Source organism: Mytilus edulis, chromosome 4 (genome assembly GCF_963676685.1).
Source record: "Mytilus edulis chromosome 4, xbMytEdul2.2, whole genome shotgun sequence".
NCBI lineage: Eukaryota > Metazoa > Mollusca > Bivalvia > Mytilida > Mytilidae > Mytilus > Mytilus edulis.
In genome coordinates, this window is record NC_092347.1 from 57,543,322 (window position 1) to 57,564,959 (window position 21,638).

The window sequence follows — 21,638 nt, forward strand, 5'->3', positions numbered from 1 at the left end:
AGACAAGATACTTGTATCTACGTTGGCCATTCTTTTTTACGAAGCAAAGCAATACCAACTCTTTCAATTTGTCTTTTAGTTTGGAATGTGGAATACTAGTGTACAGAGTAGAAAAGTCAAATGTTTTAATACTGTTACAAGATGAAAGAGAGTTAGATTGTATGTACTCTAAAAGATCTTTGGAATTTTTAAGCATCCACATCTGATTCACGCCCCCTCTAGAATAGGCAGTTTCACAATAACGTTGAAGCCCGTCTTTGATTTCTGATAAAATAGATGTTAATAATTTAGAAAGAGGTTTCGTGGAGCACTTGGAAGACTCAGCAATATACCGTTGTTTGTAAGGACACTTATGTAGTTTAGGTATCCAATTCAGTGATGGCAGATCCAGTTCTTCATCTTTGGTTGAAATTCCAAAGGAACACAGAACAGACCTATGATTATCCAGGATTTCCTCTTTGGTAAGTGTCGTGAGGGTATATGTTGAGTTTCCAAGTGAATTGTCAATACCTATTTCGTTTATCAAGCAGTTAATGTAATGAGGTTTACATACAAAAACGATGTTGTTTGGGGCTTTATCTGCGGGGACAACAACATATTTGTCATGGAGGTAGGAAAGGTGTTTTGCAACATTTGGGTCTTTAAAGAAAAACTATACTCAATACTTGTATACTTATGAAGAATCTCCATCATATCCTAACTGTGGTGATTGAAAATATCTCACATTCAGCAATGTGCTAAATAGATGTATCGGAAGAAACCCCATGTCATCAGCACCACAGAGATTCAAACCTGATTTCGGGCGTTTGATTGGGTTTCTCATTTTTGTGTACTTTTGTAAATTCTTTTAACCTTGAATTTGATATTTTGTTTTGGACTCTTTATTCTTACCAAAGCCACTTACGGCTGACAAAACATTTATCTCATAATTTCAAACTGATAAAGATGGAAGTGCATCGATCTTTATAATGAAATATACATATCTTTTTTGCATTAAAATATTACAAATTTTGTTTTCTATACTACATCTCTTTTATCCACATTTAAAAAATGGGACAATTTGTAACAGTATGATACAGGGAAGAATCTTTCGAACGGAAAAACAACATATTATATACCCCATGGTAAGAAATATATAATATGTTTGCCTAGTCAGTAAGGACTTTTCAGTAAAACGAAGATCATCATTACAAAAATGTTCATTGAACAATTAATCAGAATCAGCAACTACATATTTATTGTGTTAAATAAATGCATATTGGGCACATTTAGCACATTTTATCACTATGAATGCAAGTGAACTTATACATTTCTAGCATAAAGCGAAAACACGTCACTTGCATCGTTTGATTGACACGTGAATGGCTATCTTATAAACATAATTATATTCAATCGTTTAATTATTACATAATTATATTCAATCGTTTAATTATTACATAATTATATTCAATCGTTTAATTATTACATAATTATATTCAATCGTTTAATTATTACATAATTATATTCAATCGTTTAATTCTTACATTTACATTAAAGGTAAACAACGCTGAAACTACTAAAACGGTGACCTATAGTTGTTAATGTCTGCATCATTTTGGTCTTATTTTGATAGTTGTCTCATTGGCAATCATACCACATCTTCTTTTTTATATTTAACAAAATTTAATTAATCCAATACGATTTGATTTGCTTTACTCGAAGTGACCAATGTATGTTATATTTCAAAGATCTTTTAGAGTACATACAATCTAACTCTCTTTCATCTTGTAATAGTATGAAAACATTTGACTTTTCTACACTTTACACAAGTATTCTACATTCCAAACTAAAAGACAAATTGATAGAGTTGGTATTGCTTTGTTTCATAAAAAAGAATGGCCAACGAAGATACAAGTATCTTGTCTTAGGAAGGGATAAATCCTACTTTGTAAAGGATCACTCTGATTCAAACAAAAAATTCTATGAAACTGACATTTTCAAGATGCTTGATTTCTTGATTGACAACATATTTTGTACGTTCAGAGGACGTGTTTTTTCAATAGACTATCGGCATTCCAATGGGAACGAATTGTGCGTATCTTCTTGCCGACTTGTTTCTTTATTATTATGAGGCTGACTTCATGCAGGAACTTCTTAAGAAGAAAGATAAGAAGTTAGCACTATCCTTTAACTCTACTTTCCGCTATATAGATGATCTTCTTTCACTAAATAATTAAAAAAATTGTGGCTATGTCAAAGACATCTATCATATTGAACTAGAGATAAGGATATAACAGATACAGTTAAGTCAGCCTCATATCTTGACTTACACCTAGAAATTGACAATGAGGGTCGATTGAAAACAAAACTTTATGACAAAAGAGATGGTTTCAGCTATCCAATTGTGAACTTTCCATTTTTAAGTAGCAACATTCCAGCAGCACCTGCATACGGTGTATATATCTCCCAATTGATACGACATTCCCGTGCCTGCATTTCCTATCATGATTTTCTTGATAGAGGGTTGTTGCTCACAAGGAAGCTATTAAATCAAGTGTTTAAAAATGTTGAAGTTCTAATCATCTCTTCGTAAATTTTACGGACGCCATCACGAGTTGGTTGACCGTTATGGAATAACCGTTTCACAAATGATATCGGATGTGTTCTTTATGTCGTAACTACCACCCCCTTCCCTTTCATAAATGTGACCTACCGAATTAAACTATTTACAGGATTTGTTATCTCATAAGCAACACGACGGGTGCCACATGTGGAACAGGATCTGCCTACCCTTCCGGAGCAACTGAAATCACCTCTAGTTTTTGTTGGGGTTAGTGTAGTTTATTCTTTAGTTTTCTATGTTGTGTCATGTGTACTATTGTTTGTCTGTTTGTCTATTTCATTTTTAGCCATGGCGTTGTCGTTTTTTTTTTGATTTATGAGTTTGACTGTTCCTCTGGTATCTTTCGTCCCTTTTTTTTTTATAGTAATCTTAGGTCAGTCTTACATCAAATAACCATGCTTTCCATAAAATAATGGAATGAATGATAATAATAAAATTGTAAGTTGTTTTCCAAAATTTATTAAAATTGAAAGCAAGTGACTTTTAATTTTGAATGGAGTGTGGAATCAGTTCTAGCCAATTGATAGTCATTTGCTATTATTCCGTCTACATGGAAAACAGTAATCTTCGTTTTGTCGAGTGAGCTCAGTGAACGAGCTAAAATGGTTCATATTGTGTAGAGTTGATGATATTTTACGATATATATACGAAGAAACCCCGATCATCTGTTTATCGTTCTATAACTGGTCTTTTCTGCCTCCCTAAGAAGTTTTAAGCTTGACAAAGGCAAGCTTGATAACGTTTCCTCACGCATTGTTACGTCGCTGATAACTTCTCCTCAGACATTTTGACGTCGCTGATAATACCTGCTGTCGTCTCAAAGCCGTGATACGAAATTACGGAGTGAGTGAGTAGGATGATATATGCGTAGGGAAGGAAGATAACAGATGATAATGATGGATGACTAGCCGCCAGCAGCAAATATTACGCGAATAATCAGGACGATGTCATGTTATTTCAATAAACTCTGCAAACTGAGAAACCGGCTAACATATTAATTGCCAATCTGTTTTAAAATTTGTAGATTTAGGCAAAGAACTAGACCTCAATGTTTTACTGTTTTCAAACAATTCAATATGGTATACAATGTATCTACCTTAATTTTGTTTTAATGTGATGTAACTACAGACAAAAAGAAATAATAAGTAATTATATTACATCATTTTACCATTGTTGCCATAAAAAAAGGTCACCAACAAATATAATTCAAAAATTGAGACAAAATAAAATTAAAAAAGACATTCGATTTGAACTGAAATTCATTAATTCTAAGATTTAATCAATCTTAAACTCTATTTTGTTCGATTGGGCTGCACATCTATAAAAGGATGGAAAAACCAATATGATTTAAAATAACACTTTAAATATAAATTTGTTGCTTCCAAAACATTTTCTTAATGATTTCAAAATTCAAAATATATTTAAGCATAGTTAATCAAATCAAATAAAGGTTCAATAGAGCTTAATACGGAAGTCTATCAATTCAACGCAAAAAGTTAAGAAGCACGCGTGTTGGGCAAGGCATCACATAATTATGTGTGCCAGGAAACCCCGGTTTTTTTGTATGTTTGTTAATATCTTTGTGTCTTTGTGTCTTTGTGTCAGGAAACCCCGGTGTTAGCCAAAGCGGGGTTTTTGTATGGTTGTTAATATCTTTGTGTCTTTGTGCCAGGTAACCCCGGTGTTAGCCAAAGCGGGGTTTTTGTATGCTTGTTAATATCATTGTGTCTTTGTGCCAGGAAACCCCGGTGTTAGCCAAAGCGGGGTTTTTGTATGCTTGTTAATATCTTTGTGTCTTTGTGAAAGGAAACCCCGGTGTTAGCCAAAGCGGGTTTTTGCATGTTTGTTAATATCTTTGTGTCAGGAAACCCCGTAGCTAGCCAAAGCGGGGTTTTGTATGCTTGTTTATATGTTTGTGTCTTTGTGCCAGGAAACCCCGGTGGTAGCCAAAGAGGTTTTTTTGTATGTTTGTTACCTTTGTGTCTTTAAAGACATAACGCTAAAACCACTGTGTTAAGTCAGGAATATGACAGTTGTTATCCATTCGTTTTAGCTTTTGATTTTGCCATTTGATTAGGTACTGTCCGTTTTAAATTTACCTCGGAGTTTAGTATTTTTGTGATTTTACTTTTTAGGAATGATTTGGCCTTAAAAAATGAAAAAAGTTCAATAAATGATACAGTAAAATGAAAATTTCGAAGTAAAGAATTGATAAAGAATATCAAAATTATCATAAATCTTTATTAAGCACAAATTAAACCCAAAAGATCAAAGACATAATAACAATAACATATATAAAACAACAATTTATTTAGTTCTCAGATATTGTAATAAGCAATAGGTTAAGTATATTTAATGTACGGAATTTGTAAAATGTACATGTCTGTCTGGTTGGTTTCATATGACCTTGACCTCATTTTTGTGGTTCATTGGTCAATGACAGGTTTTTGTGGATTATCAGTTCATCAGTTACTTTAGTTTAGTTTAAACATATTTATTTAGAGTGGATTGGGAAACAGGTTTTGCAACTTATATTAATCCCTTTCCACTTTGCGGGTGCTGCCTTGTAGCGGCATTAGCCTACTCTTTTTCGAAATCTACAAGGGTGTCTTTAACGTGCAAGAGATATGGCTCTCTCTTAACACGGGTCAGCCATTTATCGTCCCCTTCCGACGGACTATCATCGTTTCCTCAAGACCATACTCGCAGATGGTGTCAAGGGAGAGCCGAAAATTGAGTTCCTGAAATCAGTTACTATAAATAGCAGTTCAATTGTATTGGTGTATTGAATGATTATAAAGTGTACATTTCTGCCTTGCAGGGTTTTATCAAGGTTAATTGGTAAATGTTAAGATTTTTTTTTAAATAAGAAAACTGCCAATAAATAAATAAAATTGCTTGCATTTTTTAGAAAGTAAAATAAGAAGAATTGAAGATGTAAAAAATCTCAATTGCTACAAGTATTAATAATAGGAGGTTATATCAGGTTATTGATTATCTTCTCATTATAATGAACGCAGTGATACTTTGTTTTATAAATTGATAGTATCAGATATTTGAAACTGTCCTTCGACATAACGGTTTAAGTTCTTCGTTAGAGATTGTAAAAATTGTTACTTTTTTTATTTTCCTTAGAGTTAGAAAAACCAAGAAAGAAATTATGATCAACAAAATCAAGGAAACAGATATAATTATAATCATGTGCACGTAGTAAGGTTTTATGCTCTGTGGAATTGCTGATAACACTGGTTTTATCCCAATACATCTCTTTAGCACAGTGTTCCAGTTGAGATATTTAGTGTTACCACAGTCAGGATATGTAGGAGAATCTTCATACACATATAAGTTCTCTGTAAAGATATTCGAATATCCGTCAATGTTCTTCATCCATTTGAAACAGTCCATGTTACGATAAGGGGCGTGGAAAAGTGTCAAGTTATAGTTTTTGGACTCACTTATCCATTCTGATACACCTAAACCAGTATAATATTCAGGGTTTTTTCTTAGTCTTAGTTGTTTTTGTCTAAATTTCTCCCATATATAGTCTACGTAAGCATGGTGTAAAAAGAAAGCAGGATCTTTCGGTGAGGAACTAAATATAGCCATCATTCCTCCTACCCAACCATGTGGAAGATTGTGCTGACCCTCTATAGTTTCCAATCGCTCTGCACTCCAAAAATGATCTATAATGTCTTCAACAAGAAAAACTGAAATATCATTTTCAATCCATTCTACTATTTCTGGTGACATAAGCTCAGATCCAGGTCGACTTATGTTTCTGTTTAATGGGCAGTTGAACATATCGCGCCAGTTTTTGAAAGGGCCGTCAGTGACATTTCCGTTTCCATTGCCGATAAAATCTTTTGTAAACAAAACTGTTTTTCTTGGAGCAGTTATGTTTTGATTGTCAAGCACAGAGTCCCAGTAAGGTAAAACGACGGATTTATCTTTCTGTCTAAGGGCAGTTTCAAACCTGGAAGAAAACAACATTTAAGGCTTGTAAGTACGATTGCAGAGATTATTCTTAGACGTTTATACTTGTTGAAACTAGATATTGTAACATCAACCTTAGTATTGTTTGGTTTATAGAATTCAGCACTTTTTTTCTCCTAATCTCGATTAAGAGTTGTTAAATCCATGTCAGCTGTCGCTTTGAAAGTAATCATACCACTTTACCTCATTTCATAACAATGACTGCTCAGTAGAAAGGATATCTGTTTACCAAATGACAGTATAACGAACTTAATTTTACTTAATACGACGAAAAATTACGAATACACTGCATATGGTACCTTCTGTGCTTAAGGATTTCGAAAAACGTCAAACCAGACTGCAGCTGAACACCGCAATACACCATAATTCATGTATTGATCAACATACTGTCTCAACATATCTATGTTGAGTCAATACCACTGCTGGTGAAATATGTTAGAACCTGGGTTGTCATCAGTGTAGTAGTGCTACGATTTATATCATGCTTTTCTCAAATTTTCAGCAGATAATTATTACTTTTTGTTTTCAAATATTTTTGTTGGTCATAATTCTATTCAGGTACTTTTACATCTTCGGTTTTCAGATTTTTAAGTTTGAGCGTTCCGGATCTAGGTAAAATCCAGACAAGTGCTTCGAACACATCAACATTTTTAAAGTGTTATAATCATTTTCTTTACAATATCATAGCTTTTAATCTACAGGCCCAGTCTAGAAAAGTGGTGAATATCAACCAAATTTGCAAACATCTGCAATCAGCAAATAATTCGATAGGGAACAAAAAACATTAAGATATAACTAAAGAAAAAAATATTTCGACAGGTGCATGAATATATTTTGCAGTTGAACTATGCTAGTTTCAGATCTTAACCCCTTAATCCTGATGTCGATCATATATATAAAAGGAGGTGGAATGAGTGCAAAGGAGACAACTCTCCATACAAGTAACAATTTGTAAAAGTAAACCATTATAAGTAAAAGTGCGGTCTTTAACACGGAGCTTGGCTCACACCGAACAGCAAGCTTAAAAAGAGCCCCCAAAAAGACTAGCATAAAACTATTCAAACGTGCAAATCAACGGTCTAATCTATGTCACTGATAAGTCTTTTGTAGACGAAACGCGCGTCTGGCGTATATGCAAAATTTAGTCTTGGTATCTATGATGAGTTTATCTATATAAAAACGAGAAACGATAAATACTTATGAACCACATCAACAAACGACAACTATATTGCTGGGTCTTCCAAGTGCTCCACGAAACCTCTTTCTAAATTATTAACATCTATTTTATCAGAAATCAAAGACGGGCTTCAAAGTTATTGTGAAACTGCTTATTCTAGAGGTGGCGTGAATCAGATGTGGATACTTAAAAATTCCAAAGATCTTTTAGAGTACATACAATCTAACTCTCTTTCATCTTGTAACAGTATTAAAACATTTGACTTTTCTACTCTTTACACAAGTATTCCACATTCCAAACTAAAAGACAAATTGAAAGAGTTGGTATTACTTTGCTTCATAAAAAAGAATGGCCAACGTAGATACAAGTATCTTGTCTTAGGGAGGGATAAATCATACTTTGTAAAGAATCACTCTGATTCAAACAAAAAATTCTCTGAAACCGATATTATCAAGATGCTTGATTTCTTGATTGACAACATATTTGTAACGTTCGGAGGACATGTTTTTCAACAGACTGTCGGCATCCCAATGGGAACAAACTGTGCCCCTCTACTTGCCGACTTGTTTCTTTATTATTATGAGGCTGACTTCATGCAGGAACTTCATAGGAAAAAGGATAAGAAGTTAGCAATATCCTTTAACTCTAATTTCTGCTATATAGATGACGTTCTTTCACTAAACAATTCAAAATTTGGTGACTATGTGGAACGCATCCATCCCATCAAATTGGAGATAAAGGATACTACAGATACAGTTAAGTCGGCTTCATATCTTGACTTACATCTAGAAATTGACAATGAGGGTTGGTTGAAAACAAAACTTTACGACAAAAGAGATGATTTCAGCTTTCCAATTGTGAACTTTCCATTTCTAAGTAGCAACATTCCAGCAGCACCTGCATACGGGGTATATATCTCCCAATTGATACGATATTCCCGTGCTTGCATTTCCTATCATGATTTTCTTGATAGAGGGTTACTGCTCACAAGGAAGCTATTAAACCAAGAGTTCCAAGTGGTGAAGTTGAAATCATCCCTTCGTAAATTTTACGGACGCCATCAAGAGTTGGTTGACCGTTATGGAATAACCGTTTCACAAATGATATCGGATATGTTCCTTACGTCGTAACTACAATCCCCTTCCCTTTCATGAATGTGACCTACCGAACTAGACTATTTACCGGATTTGTAATCACATAAGCAACACGACGGGTGCCACATGTGGAGCAGGATCTGCTTACCCTTCCGGAGCACCTGAGGTCACCCCTAGTTTTTGTTTGGGGTTCGTGTTGTTTATTCTTTAGTTTTCTATGTTGTGTCATGTGTACTATTGTTTTTCTGTTTGTCTTTTTTCATTTTTAGCCATGGCGTTGTCAGTTTGTTTTAGATTTATGAGTTTGACTGTCCCTTTGGTATCTTTCGTCCCTCTTCTGCTGAATATCAGATTTCTGACTTCTGACAGATGCAAACAAATGCAACGGGTTTATCCGTTTTAATAGGTACAAACCTTCACCCTTATCTGATACGATAGTGTAACATCACCACATAAAAATACACACTATGAAATATAAATTGAAATGGCTTAACCCGATCAAAAGACATATTAACACTAGTGAAAATACACTGAACGAATAAAAAAATCATAATATTTAGGTCTGAAAACGGTCCTTATCGTCCCTTGTCCTTTGATCTATTTTTATCATACGCATTGCAGATTTAAAATCTCAAATTCCAATAATACTTATCACTGTCCTTAGTATAGGGACTCTCGATAAATAACATGTAAATATTTGTTCAAATGAATCATCAATTCAATTTTCTAAACGCAATTTGATTTTGAGCAATTTGTATACAGCGCAGACAGTTGTTTTGAATGTATATTGACCTTGTGATATCCATGACAACATTTTCTTTTGAGTTTTGTAGATTTGTCAATGACACAGGCGCTTTTTTCAAGAATATACTTGTAATTACTTACAAAAGAAGATAGACTCTATGCCATCCAAGAAAATTTGATCCCTGGTGTGCAGAACATAAAGTGCGACTCGTGTGAACCAGTGCCAAAGTATCGTATTTATTTGGTGCTATCGTCTGTAGAGACAGAAAAAAACTTAAATAAAAATAAATGTAACGTATTTTTGATAGCTGTAAACAGTGCAAAAATTACGTGCTTACGATCATGAAGAAATGCGATATATGTGGACATTTTTTTTTCTATTCAATTATGACTGACATTTTTTCAAGAATAATACCAAAAGGTGAGTTAAGCTTTGTTATAAACTTTCTCAAAGGCTCACATGGTGATAAATTAAGTAAAAATACACCTCTAAATCAACGAAATATCAAATGCCCGAAATCAAAAAGAATTATATTTCATAATCATCAAAGTCAATGTTATTAAAATATAGTAGATCGCCTTTTAACTTAATGTTTATTATTTTACTTTTACTACTTCAAATAACTATATATGTAAGCTTTACTGAGATATTAGGTATTCAGAGATGCCACAAGTAAATAACGTTAATTCAGTGAAGAGAAATGTCCATTTTGAATAATGCATTTATGTAAAGAAATAAGGAAAAGAAACTGCAACAAATAGGAAATACTATTCGTCGAACATATCATGCCATATCATATCTGTTATACATGCTCGGTGTAAGCTAATGATCCGTGTTGACTTTTATGGAGAGTTGTCTTATTGGTCATCATATCACATCTTCATATATCTATTTGATAGGTATCTTCTGTGTTGTTATTGATGATTATTTATTATATTAATTATAATTTCCTTTTTAACGAAGTGTTTTCCAAACATTATATAAACTTTGGTTTTAGGTACGATTTCTTCTATAGACACGTAAAACTGGAGCCATGGTTGTCGAACTGTCTTAGAAGTCCATCTACGGTAAATCTGTAGCCTGTCAACATTAAACTAGTGAGTTTAATCCCGGTCGTGGCAATATGCATTCAACTCTAATTGTCAGTTTTCATATCGACGGTCGATGGTTCTCCCCTTCTTCAATATAAGAAAGGTAGACCTTACATATTCAAGAGTGCTGAACGCGTCTGGCGTACCAAATTATAATCCAGGTACCTTTGATAACTATTTTCACCACTGGGTCGATGCCACTGCTGGTGGACGTTTCGTCCTCGAGGGTATCACCAACCCAGTACAGCTGACCCAGTAGTCTGACATGAATATCAATCATGTGGTCATTTTTATAAATTTTCGAAATTTTCGAAAAACAAAGGATTTTCTTATCCCAGGCATATATTACTTTAGCCGTATTTGGCACAACTTGTTGGATCCTAAATGCTCTTCAACTTTGTACTTGTTTGGCTTTATAAATATTTTGATATGAGCGTCACTGATGAGTCTTATGTAGACGAAACGCGTGTCTGGCGTACTAAATTATAATACTGGTACCTTTGATAACTAATTATATTAACGATGAATCCTTCAAAAATTCCAAATTACATGTACCAAATCAATACGACGCATACTTAAAAAATAAACTGATTGAAATTGACTATATATTTTTATTACGTTAAATTTGTTTTATCTTGCAAAAATCTCAAACCGCTTCCACAACACAAACGAAATTAACAATAGAAGCAAAGAAAGGTCGGTTCGAATTCGGATGACATACTCTTTCGAACTGGTACGTTTGTGATTGAGCACTTTAAACATCCTGCTCAGCACATCAACGTAATAAAAATCAAGATCACATTGCTTTTAACATGACATTGTCTGGGATATATATGATTGTAATATTGCCGCTGAACGATAAGCAGTCATATGTGAATTAAAATGAAATGTGAAATTGAACATTGCACAAGGAAACTATTTCATTGATTGCCTATTTTCTCTAACAGACAAGTCATAGACGTATCAGATCATGTTATCATTTAATATTCACCTGTTTATTTTGGTTTGTTAAGGTTTTGCTTCGTCTTTCCAGGAAACGTTTTAGTGAAAGTAAAACAGACAATGGAAAAATCGAATGTTTATTCAATAGTATTATTGGTTTAACAATTTGACAGACCATCAGCTTATCTAATCTGGGCGACAAACGTTCCTTAGATTTAAAAATAGATACTTGTTGATAATAGATCAAAGAAATTATGTCATGTGAACAAACAAATACAAATCACTATTGAATCTCTAATTAAACGAAATAGCACGATTTAAAAAAAAACCCATAAAGATACTATACATACTGTATCGGTTTTCAACTGATTGATAGCCTTGAAGAAAGTTGTTTTCTCCTTCTCGCTCAATGTACGAATTTCACGCCGCTTTCGTGGTCGATTAGAACGATCCTTTAATGCCTCTTGCCAGATATACTGTAGCCAGTCCTGTTGCTCTAATGATAATGAACAATAATAATTTTTGGAAAAGGTTGCATCGCATTGATAGAAGTCAAAATCGGCTTCGTCTTGAATTGTACATTCTGGATCAAAACCCTCAGGGGTAATTTCTGAATGCACTAATACGGCATGTAAATAAAGAACTACGGAAGACAACATTGACAACATTCTGAATCTGACGGCATATAATAAAAACGTGTTTTTTTTCAAAATGCTATTTCATTTCTATCCTTTTAAACAATATAACTATCTCTGCCATTTATGACTTTTTTCAATGTGTCATTCTTTTTGATACATGTTGATAGAATAAACAGGATATTATTTCTGGGAAATTACTGTTTATAAGGTGATGTGTTACATTTTGTTCCTTATACACAACACTATTATGACCTCCACGTATAAGCAATAAGTTTCAGTTCTTTAGAAATACTCAAATCAAGAATGTTTGTTTATTTCCAAAAGAAAAAAAATATTGTTTCATTTTCCTTCTCATTGTATTTATCTATAACATATTTTATAAAAAAAATAGTAATGGGTTTTATAATTAGATAATGAACAGGCTGTGGCACCCCTTATTTGACATATGAAAAGACATTGATATGGTATTACAATCAGACATTCGTAGTAAAATACGAATTGAGAAAAAAAGGTTTAAAAAATTTGAACTTGATCGGCTTTCTGATTCAACTTCCCTTCCATAAATATTTTACTTGAAAATTTTACAGTTTTGATATGCTTAAAATATTTCGCCCCTCATACCTTCAATGATGTAAGACTTTCGTGTAATTAAATTTATGATATGAGTATATTTTGTTTTATAAATCATGGGCAATCGACATCACAACATTTTAATAGCAAGTAACACGTTAAAAATAAGAAAATACAAATATCCTTTTTTGTAGTGTGTTGTGCTGACTGATGTACTCCTATTTGACATTTTTACCTATTTTGTCTATTTGCTTTTTTTACATATTGTTTTCAATATAATGTAATTTTATGCGAGTGTCATACAAGTTTTAAAGTCACCATTCTTTACATAAGAAAATTCCTGTATCAATTCAGGAATAAGATAGTTGTCGTCTGTTTGTTTGATATGTTTGAGCTTTTAATTCGCCATTTGATAAGGGACTGTCCGATATGAATTTTCCTTGGAGCTCGATATTTCTGTTATTTTAATTTTTTGTTGACCTTTGTCTTTTTGTCGTGTTTGCTTTAAAACCATGTGCCTGTTTTTATTCAATATGATTTTTGAAATCCCTTTAGTTCCACACAATACAATCATTGGTCCTTTATGATTTATGATCAAATGATCAATGTTAAAATATTCCGAGACGCTAGATATTTAATACTCAATAGATATAAGAAGATGTGGTACGATAGCCTATGAGACAACAACTCTCCATGCAAGTCACAATTTATAAAGGTAAACCATTATAGGTCAAAGTACGGTCTTCAACACAGAGTCTTTGTTCACACCGAACATCAAGCTATAAAGGGCATTGGAAATGACTAGTGTTAAACCATTCAAACGGGAAAACCAAAGCTCTAATCTATAACAAAAAAAACCGAGAAACAGACGAGAAACACGTATGAACCACATTAACAAACGACAACTACCGAACATCAGATTCCTGACTTAGAACAGGTGCAAACAATTGTAGCGGGTTTAAACGTAAGGTACCAACCTTCACCCTTATCTAAAATAATAGTGTAACATCACTACATAGAAAGCCACGCTATAAAATATCAATTGAAATTACTTAACTAAATCAAAAAGACATATTAACACAAGTGAACATAAAATCAATAAAATTAGGTATGAAGGATGAAAATATCAATATTATACTGTTGTGAAAAGTTAAACAATTTCAGGAAAAAAACAATTATAACCTTCAACAAAAATCAGTCATTTAGAATAATATTCCACAAAGGTAAATGCAAATAATTTTGTTGTTAGGTATACAGTTTAAATGGAGATAAAAATATTTTTACAAAATAAATAATTTTGATGTTCATAGTGCTAAAAAGTCAAAATTTATAGTAATACCAAACATTTAGCAAAGCTGGTATGTAGACCAGATATAACCCTGAATAAGTAATCATTAAATAACAAAACAAAAATTACAAATAGTAACAACAGGTCAAATTAACAAGAAAGTATGATTTGAGAGCACTTGCATTACTGACAGCTAGTTAAAAGTCAAAAACAGTTTGGACAGTCATCGAAGACATGACTTGTGCTATGCCAAAAATTAATGTATCGACAGGCAGTATGATAGTTATATACGAGTTTACCTCTAAAACTTTAAAGATAAAAATGAACGTGGGCGTGTCTTTATACAGCCCGTTTGAAAATAATTAAAATTCAGTTCTGTTTTAATTTGCTGATGACAAATTCGATATTTGTTCCAATGTAAACTATAATCAAAGATTTAATTACAACATTGGTAAGATAACCTTTACTTATAAGTGTTTTTAAAGGTTCGGTGAGTTTACACGGATCATCAATGCGTATTTAGCTATGTTCATGTTTAGTGCACTTTAATTTGTTAATTGATTCGATTTGTTATACGTCTACAGGAATTTGAAAAATTTTATGAATCAAAAATGTATCGAACATGGCCGCATGTTTTGTATTCTATGTCAACACAGTATTATCGAATAGTGTGTTGATGATACATACCATTAGGTAAAATTTGTTCCGAGCGGCACTGGTAAATCTTCTGTTGACTAAATATCCGTCCGGTTAACTTAATTACAAACCAGGTATCTTTGATGTCTTATGTTTATTATGATAATAAAAATAACACAAATATTTCATAACGACGAAGATTCAATCAACCATAATATCAAATAGAAAATAAAACAAAGAACAAAGAAAAGGGCAAATAATTGATACAATCACTGCAGCTACATGTTCATCTTCCTGGTCTGTACACAGTCACGCCTAAGACATTCAAAGATTACTTTTAAAGAAGCCATTATATATGACTAAGTTTTGTTAGACGTTTAATATATTCGCAATTCCATAGACGTCACCCTTTTTACTTTTATAATACCTTGTCCATAGTAGGATTGATCTGTTTTATATTTCCAAGAGATTGGTTTATGTATGCAAAACATTGAATTGCCACATAAAAATATTTCGCAAATCATAAAATGTAACGATTTACAGTGAAGTTAGAAAAAAAGTTGAGAATACAATTTAAGAAAACAAATCTAGAACTTTTCATATTTCCAAACCAAATCAAGTTTTACGACTTATATAAAGGTTTTTGTTTGAAATATATAATATGCTGTGTAAATTAGTTGTAGGATTCAAATAATGATGTTAAAATAATTTTATTAGCATATGAAAGAAACATACTGTTCGTGTCAACTCAAAATCTATCAATGTTTGGTTTTGATCACATCTGGAAATTTGTGTCAAATTTTTTCTTTCAATAATTTTCACTGTTTAAAAATGAACCTTTTCTGCATATTTCGAAGATGGGATGAAACCAAGATGAAATTGTATTATGTTATTTTATTTCAATGTTGTGAAGTTAATGTCAGATAGTTCAACTAAAATCACCTTTTTGTTAACATCATCAGCTATAAATTGAAAACTTTTACGCCAGGTTAATTCTAAATTATCTCTAAAATGAAAAACAATAACAGTTTAAGTCTTATAAAACTTTTAAACGAGTCCTTCCGTCAATCCAATGGAATATTGAAATAGGTCTATTTGTTATTTTCAAGAACTACACATGTTTTTAGATTTAAACACATTTTATGACTAATACAAAATCAAGATTATAGAGGTGAAACAGATGGAAAAAATCCATACCGACCTGACTTAATATAAGTACAGGCTCATTTCCAGTACAAATGTTTAGTCAGTCGAGGTTATATAGTCACCAAGTCATTCTTCGATCTAAATCATCAAATATAGCGAAGCAGAATTTTAAAACACGTCCTGGATGGCGAATGGGACTTTTTTTACGTATACTTACAATTCTTATCCACTGCAGAATATAGAATGGAAATATGGAATGTGTGAAAGAGACAACAACGCCACCAAAGATAAGAAAACAGTCCAAGGCAACCAACGGATCTTCAAGGCATCGAGACAATCTCTTACGGGGAGGCTTGCGAAATGGAACTCCAAAATATACAAATAAACCAAAATATAAAAAAAATACCACATAAGACTTGCAAAGTTTAGAGTTTCCTGACAGGCCAAAATTCGGCGGTTTTTAACATGTTGAATGTTCATATGTGAAATTTATCAGAAAATAAACTTCTATGTGTTTTCCATAAAATAATCTGAGTTCATTGAAATATCTTTTGTCTTTTGTCTTTTGTCGAATAGATTAATATAAAAATATGGTAAACGTTGAAAGAAATTTATTAAATCTACATTACAGTATAAATTTTAAAAAAGGATAGTACTGTCATGCTATCCACATTTGACATTATTGTACTCCGATCATTGTATTTGCCTATCAGCATCACCCATATTCAATTATTATTCTTGGCTTCCCTTTTCTCTATTCTCGCCGCTTTCTTTTCTTCTTTTTACTCTTTTTGGCTTTCTTTCTGGATTTTCTCTCTGCCTTTTTTCTTTCTCTTTCCATCTTTTTGGCTTCCTTTCTGGCTTTTCTCTCTGCCTTTTTTCTTTCTCTTTCCATCTTTTTGGCTTCTTGTTTTGCTTTTCTCTCAGCTTTTTTTGTTTCTCTATCTCCGTTTTTGTTGGATTGAATTTTGTTTGCTTTACCTGGTCTGCAATTTTCTAAAAATTGAGCATGGGAATACATGCGATTAATACTTTATACAAAATAACTGTTCTAACTACAAATTATAATATATTCATTCATATATAATTTGGAAGTTTTAATCTTGAATGTCACCGCTCGAAATACATAGTTGATCACATTATGTAGGTTGGTTCAACCGAGACAATAGATAAGGTTCCATAAGAAAGAAATACAGATATTTCGACATTAATTAATTAAAAGATTATGCAATTGTTGTTTTTGTGCATGTTGCTTACCAAAAAAATAGAAGTTGAGGAAAATATATTCAATCTATTCAATTTTTTTGATTTTATATGGACATATATATAAAAGAAGATGTGGTTTGATTTCTAATGAGACAACTCTCCACAGGAGACCAAATGACACAATAATTAACAATTTTAGGTCACCGTACGGGGTTTAACAATGAGCATCTGGCGTACTAAATTATAATCCTGGTACCTTTGATAACTATTTACACCACTGGGTCGATGCCACTGCTGGTAGACGTTACGTCCCCGAGGGTATCACCAGCCCAGTAGTCAACACTTCGGTGCTGACATGAATTCAACAATGTGGTCATTTTTATAAATTTTCTGTTTACAAAACTTTGAATTTTTCGAAAAACTAAGGATTTTCTTATCCCAGGCATAGATTACCTTAGCCGTATTTGGCACAACTTTTTGGAATTTTGGATCCTGAATGCTCTTCAACTTTGTACTTGTTTGGCTTTATAAATATTGATATGAGCGTCACTGTTGAGTCTTATGTACACGAAACGCGCGTCTGGCGTACTAAATTATAATCCTGGTACCTTTGATAACTAATTATACAAACGTTTTTCCTCGGAGTTCGGTATTTTTGTGATTTAACTTTTTTGTACATGTTGGAATAAATATTCGAGTTGTTATACTATTATCCAAAAGCAATTGTCGAAATAGTTTACGAGTATAAATAACTTAATCTTAAATTAATTTAAATGTTTTGTTTATGCAACTCTGTTGTAGTTTCCGTGAATGCATATTTCTTTTAGTATTGAAAAGTGAGATGTTCATGTCCGGAAATGATGAATATCTATATATATAAAGCAAACTTACTTTTGCAATGTACATTACATTCTTTCCTGGTTTTAAAACTATTTTCATTTCCTCCACAACCTTCAAATCTGAACTTCTTACATCTTCGTTTATTCGAATCGTAATAATATCTTTTTACTTTTGAGCATTTATCCGATGGATCATATTCACAACAGTACCCCTGGTCTTTATCCATTTCACATTCTACAAAAATTAAAAGAATTTAAAATAAATAGGTTTGTGTATAGAAACTATTTCATTATTATAATTGATATCAGATTAAAGCATCAAAGAGGTTATTTTATGATCATAATACGTTTTTAAAAGGGAATACAATAAAAACATAGAATGTAGTGATTAAACACATATAGAATTAAAAACCAATTCTTCAGAGAACAATTGAAGGCTTTCCATCTCGATAATAAGAATGAAATTTAAAAAAAACAATGTGAGAAAATGTTTCTCCGTGTTGATGTTATGTGGTAAATAAAACTGATAAAAAAAGATTAATAGGTTTATGCAGAAGACTTAATTGTTTTATAATGAACCAAAAAGAATTTTTAGCAAAGGTCAAAATCTAGAACGTTACATTGACCTTTGACCTTGACCTCAATTTTGAGTTCAAAGGTCAGTGATCTCAAATCAAAAGACCCCAGGTCAATCACGTGTATGGTTGTGGAGAAATACTGATTTCAAATACATAAGGGGAGTTTCTTTTAAATAATGATAACAAGCAAAATTCAAAATTTAGAACATGACGTTGACCTTTGACCTTGACCTCAATTTCTTTCAAATGGACCAAGGACTTCATATCAAAAGACTGTAGGCCTCAACGACTTATAACGTATGAGTTTATCCAACAAATCGCCTATCTTAAATTTCCAAAGGGAAATAACTTCCATAAGATGTCTTCCGATCACCCAAGTCAAAAGTCATTCTTAAGAGTAGACGAACAATTTGGTGAAAACAGTTTGCCAAAATCTTTTACGGTTTTAGATACATAGCGATAACAAGAAAAAGGGGACGTGTGGAGATAACTTCTATAAGAATAGAAGAAGAAAAACAAAAGGTCTTTCCAAGAAAAGTGGAAAGACCTAATAACTGACCAGAAACTTATAAGAAAGGCAGAAAAATACAAATGCAGCTTTTCTTTTATAAAATATATAATCGTATAGGCTCATGGTGCTTTGAAAACCTTTGAAAACACCCCAAAACCCGTTTTAGAGGTTTTTATACACAGGTAATAACAAAAGAAGTGACATTGACCTTTTCCCCAATGACTTGCATCAAAGTCAGTGGTCATCAAAGCCATTACAAAGGACTCTATAAGACAGTTTGTTAAACTGTTATCGCTAATAATGTCTTTTGACAAACTATTGTCAATTATGCCCTTTTATGTACTATCACATCTGTTTGGTCAAATAATTATAACGAAGTTGCTACTTAATGACCCAAACAATTTTGAATATTCATCACTATTATGATCTCTGAGCTTATCAATTAACAAGGTCTAAAGTCAATGGAAACCTTAAAAGTTGACTACGAGGTATTTATAATGTCACATTAATTGGTAATCATGGGTTGAAATCCAACGTGTGTATAACTTACGGTTTTAGTGTAATTTTCAAATGTAACGAAGGACCAGGGTAAGTGTCTGAACATATCCACTCTTCGGTTGTCTACCTATAATTGTTACGGTGTTTGGAGCCTGTAGTTCAATGGTCTCTGTCAAATTCGCATTTCGTAAATTGTTTTGTTACACATTAGGCCGATAGTTATCTCAAATGAAGTGTTTTTTATTTTTCTTGTAGGGCCATTGATATGAACAAACTTTAGACCAATATGATGTAAAACACTGCGTTATACATTGCTAGATATATGCCGTCATGTTTCTACGACAGTGTGTTACGCCTTACAAGTTTATTTATCCCAAAGATTCGTATAACAAGATCCTTTTTTGTCATAAAGCTCTTGGACTGTTTCGGTTCTCATACATCATAGGCTTTTACATATTAGACTTTGAGCGTTCCAGATGAAGGTAAATCCAGAAAAGGGGTTTCGGACACATTAAAATTCATAACTTGTTTCTTCATTTTATACAGCACTGGGTTGATACCTCTGCTAGTGAACTATCAGTCCCTGAGGATATCATCAGTTCAGTAGTCTTTTCTGTGGTTACACCAACTGTTCAAGTTTGGTTCTTATACAATATTGGTTTTCAGATACTAGTATTTGGCTTTGAGCGTTCCCGGCGGCGTATAATCAAGAAAAGCGCTTAGGACGCATGAAATTTATTGCGTGTTGTTTTGATATTTTATTCAAAAGTTTGTATAGTAAGTTAAGACACTTTTTAAAATCGCTAAAAGTTATTAGTTAGACTTTGAAATTAAAAAGCAACGGGAAATTAATCTTATTAACTTTAACAAGTACAGCATTGGCAAAGGAATGTGTAAAAGAAAATGTCAACAAACCTTATAAACATGTCACTGTGACACAGATAATAAAAAGGCAGGCAGACTACAACATCGTGTTAATAATAATAAATAAAAATACCAACAAAATAAGGCAAGAAACCAATAACAATACATGTAAAGAAAAAATAGTGTAAGACAAATAAATCAAGCCTATATTAAGCATATTAAGGAACCAAAACAACATAATACTATTTCAGATAAATATAAAAATCAAAACAACCTAAAAAAAAATTTAAAACTGAAAAACTTACCATTTGGACATTGAGATGGTTCATAATAAGCGCTCCAGCAAATTGGCAGTAATAAGAGGCATAAAGAAACCGTTAACTTCATGTTGAAATCTAAGACGAATGTGATGTCTAAACATGATTTTTCTCTCTTTATATATAACTTTTTAAAAATGACCAAAAGGTTAAAAAAAAAGTGTCGCAGATGTTGGCATTTTTTTTTTGCCAAGATCAAGAGTTCAAAGTCAAACAAGTGTACCGATATTCTGATAAAGTTTTTTGTTTATTTAATTTTCATGTTTTATTAAGGTAGACTAAAAGCATACAAATCAGTCACATATAAAATATTATGAACTTCTAAAATTGTATATTAATTACATATATTGTTAAATTTTAATGTTTATAGTTTATAGTAATCACCAAAAACCTTCATTCAAAATGATGCCGAAGATACCAACGCGATATGCATTCTTATAAGTCAATAACATACTGAGAACGCTATTTGAAAAAACGGAAAAACGAACAAAAACCAATAATTAAAATAAAGACTGCACAAAACACACGAACAACACATAAAACCCGGGGAATCTCAGGTGTTTTGGAAGGGAAAGCAGATCTTATATATAGCACCCAACGTGTTGCACAATCTAATTCGAATTCGATGAGGATACAATCGAGGAAAAGAGGATGGGTTGTGGTTACGATAATTGGAAAATATCCGTTGGCATCAGTGAAACCAATAGTACGTAACGGTCAACCAACACGTGATGTCGTCCGTAAAATTTTCGAAGAGATGACTTAGAACTCGTTGTTTAACAGCTACCTAGTAAGCTGCAACCTTTTATCTAATAAACCACGATAAATATGCAACCTCCGGAATATCGTATCAAATGGTAGGTTACTCCATATGCAAGTATTGGATTCATCGTATAATATTAT

The 21,638-nt window shown here is 32.5% G+C and overlaps 2 protein-coding genes across 2 annotated transcripts; both read right to left on the reverse strand.

The window, feature by feature from the left end:
* Window positions 1–5,570: 5,570 nt before the first annotated feature.
* Window positions 5,571–12,427, reverse strand: LOC139520039 (tyrosinase-like protein). The gene is made up of 3 exons (XM_071312454.1): window positions 11,995–12,427; window positions 9,752–9,864; window positions 5,571–6,575 (listed from the first exon to the last, which is right to left on the reverse strand). Exons 1-3 carry the CDS (start codon window positions 12,310–12,312, stop codon window positions 5,651–5,653), a joined length of 1,356 nt encoding a protein of 451 aa, XP_071168555.1. The 5' UTR covers window positions 12,313–12,427; the 3' UTR covers window positions 5,571–5,650.
* Window positions 12,428–16,529: 4,102 nt separating this feature from the next.
* Window positions 16,530–20,822, reverse strand: LOC139518479 (uncharacterized). The gene is made up of 3 exons (XM_071310001.1): window positions 20,724–20,822; window positions 18,020–18,202; window positions 16,530–16,918 (listed from the first exon to the last, which is right to left on the reverse strand). The coding sequence occupies exons 1-3, from the start codon at window positions 20,803–20,805 to the stop codon at window positions 16,677–16,679; spliced, it is 507 nt and encodes a 168-aa protein (XP_071166102.1). The 5' UTR covers window positions 20,806–20,822; the 3' UTR covers window positions 16,530–16,676.
* Between the last annotated feature and the right edge of the window lie 816 nt (window positions 20,823–21,638).

What these genes read in the sequence shown, in the direction of transcription:
- LOC139520039 (XM_071312454.1), bottom strand. Translation starts at nt 12,312, where the DNA reads ATGTTGTCAATGTTGTCTTCCGTAGTTCTTTATTTACATGCCGTATTA. An exon ending in ATCAGTTGAAAACCGATACA is followed by an intron (nt 9,865 to 11,994) that starts GTATGTATAGTA and finishes CTGTCTCTACAG; the next exon opens with ACGATAGCACCAAATAAATA. An exon ending in CATAGAGTCTATCTTCTTTT is followed by an intron (nt 6,576 to 9,751) that starts GTAAGTAATTAC and finishes GTTTTCTTCCAG; the next exon opens with GTTTGAAACTGCCCTTAGAC.
- LOC139518479 (XM_071310001.1), bottom strand. Translation starts at nt 20,805, where the DNA reads ATGAAGTTAACGGTTTCTTTATGCCTCTTATTACTGCCAATTTGCTGG. An exon ending in ACCATCTCAATGTCCAAATG is followed by an intron (nt 18,203 to 20,723) that starts GTAAGTTTTTCA and finishes TAATTTTTGTAG; the next exon opens with AATGTGAAATGGATAAAGAC. An exon ending in ATGTAATGTACATTGCAAAA is followed by an intron (nt 16,919 to 18,019) that starts GTAAGTTTGCTT and finishes CTCAATTTTTAG; the next exon opens with AAAATTGCAGACCAGGTAAA.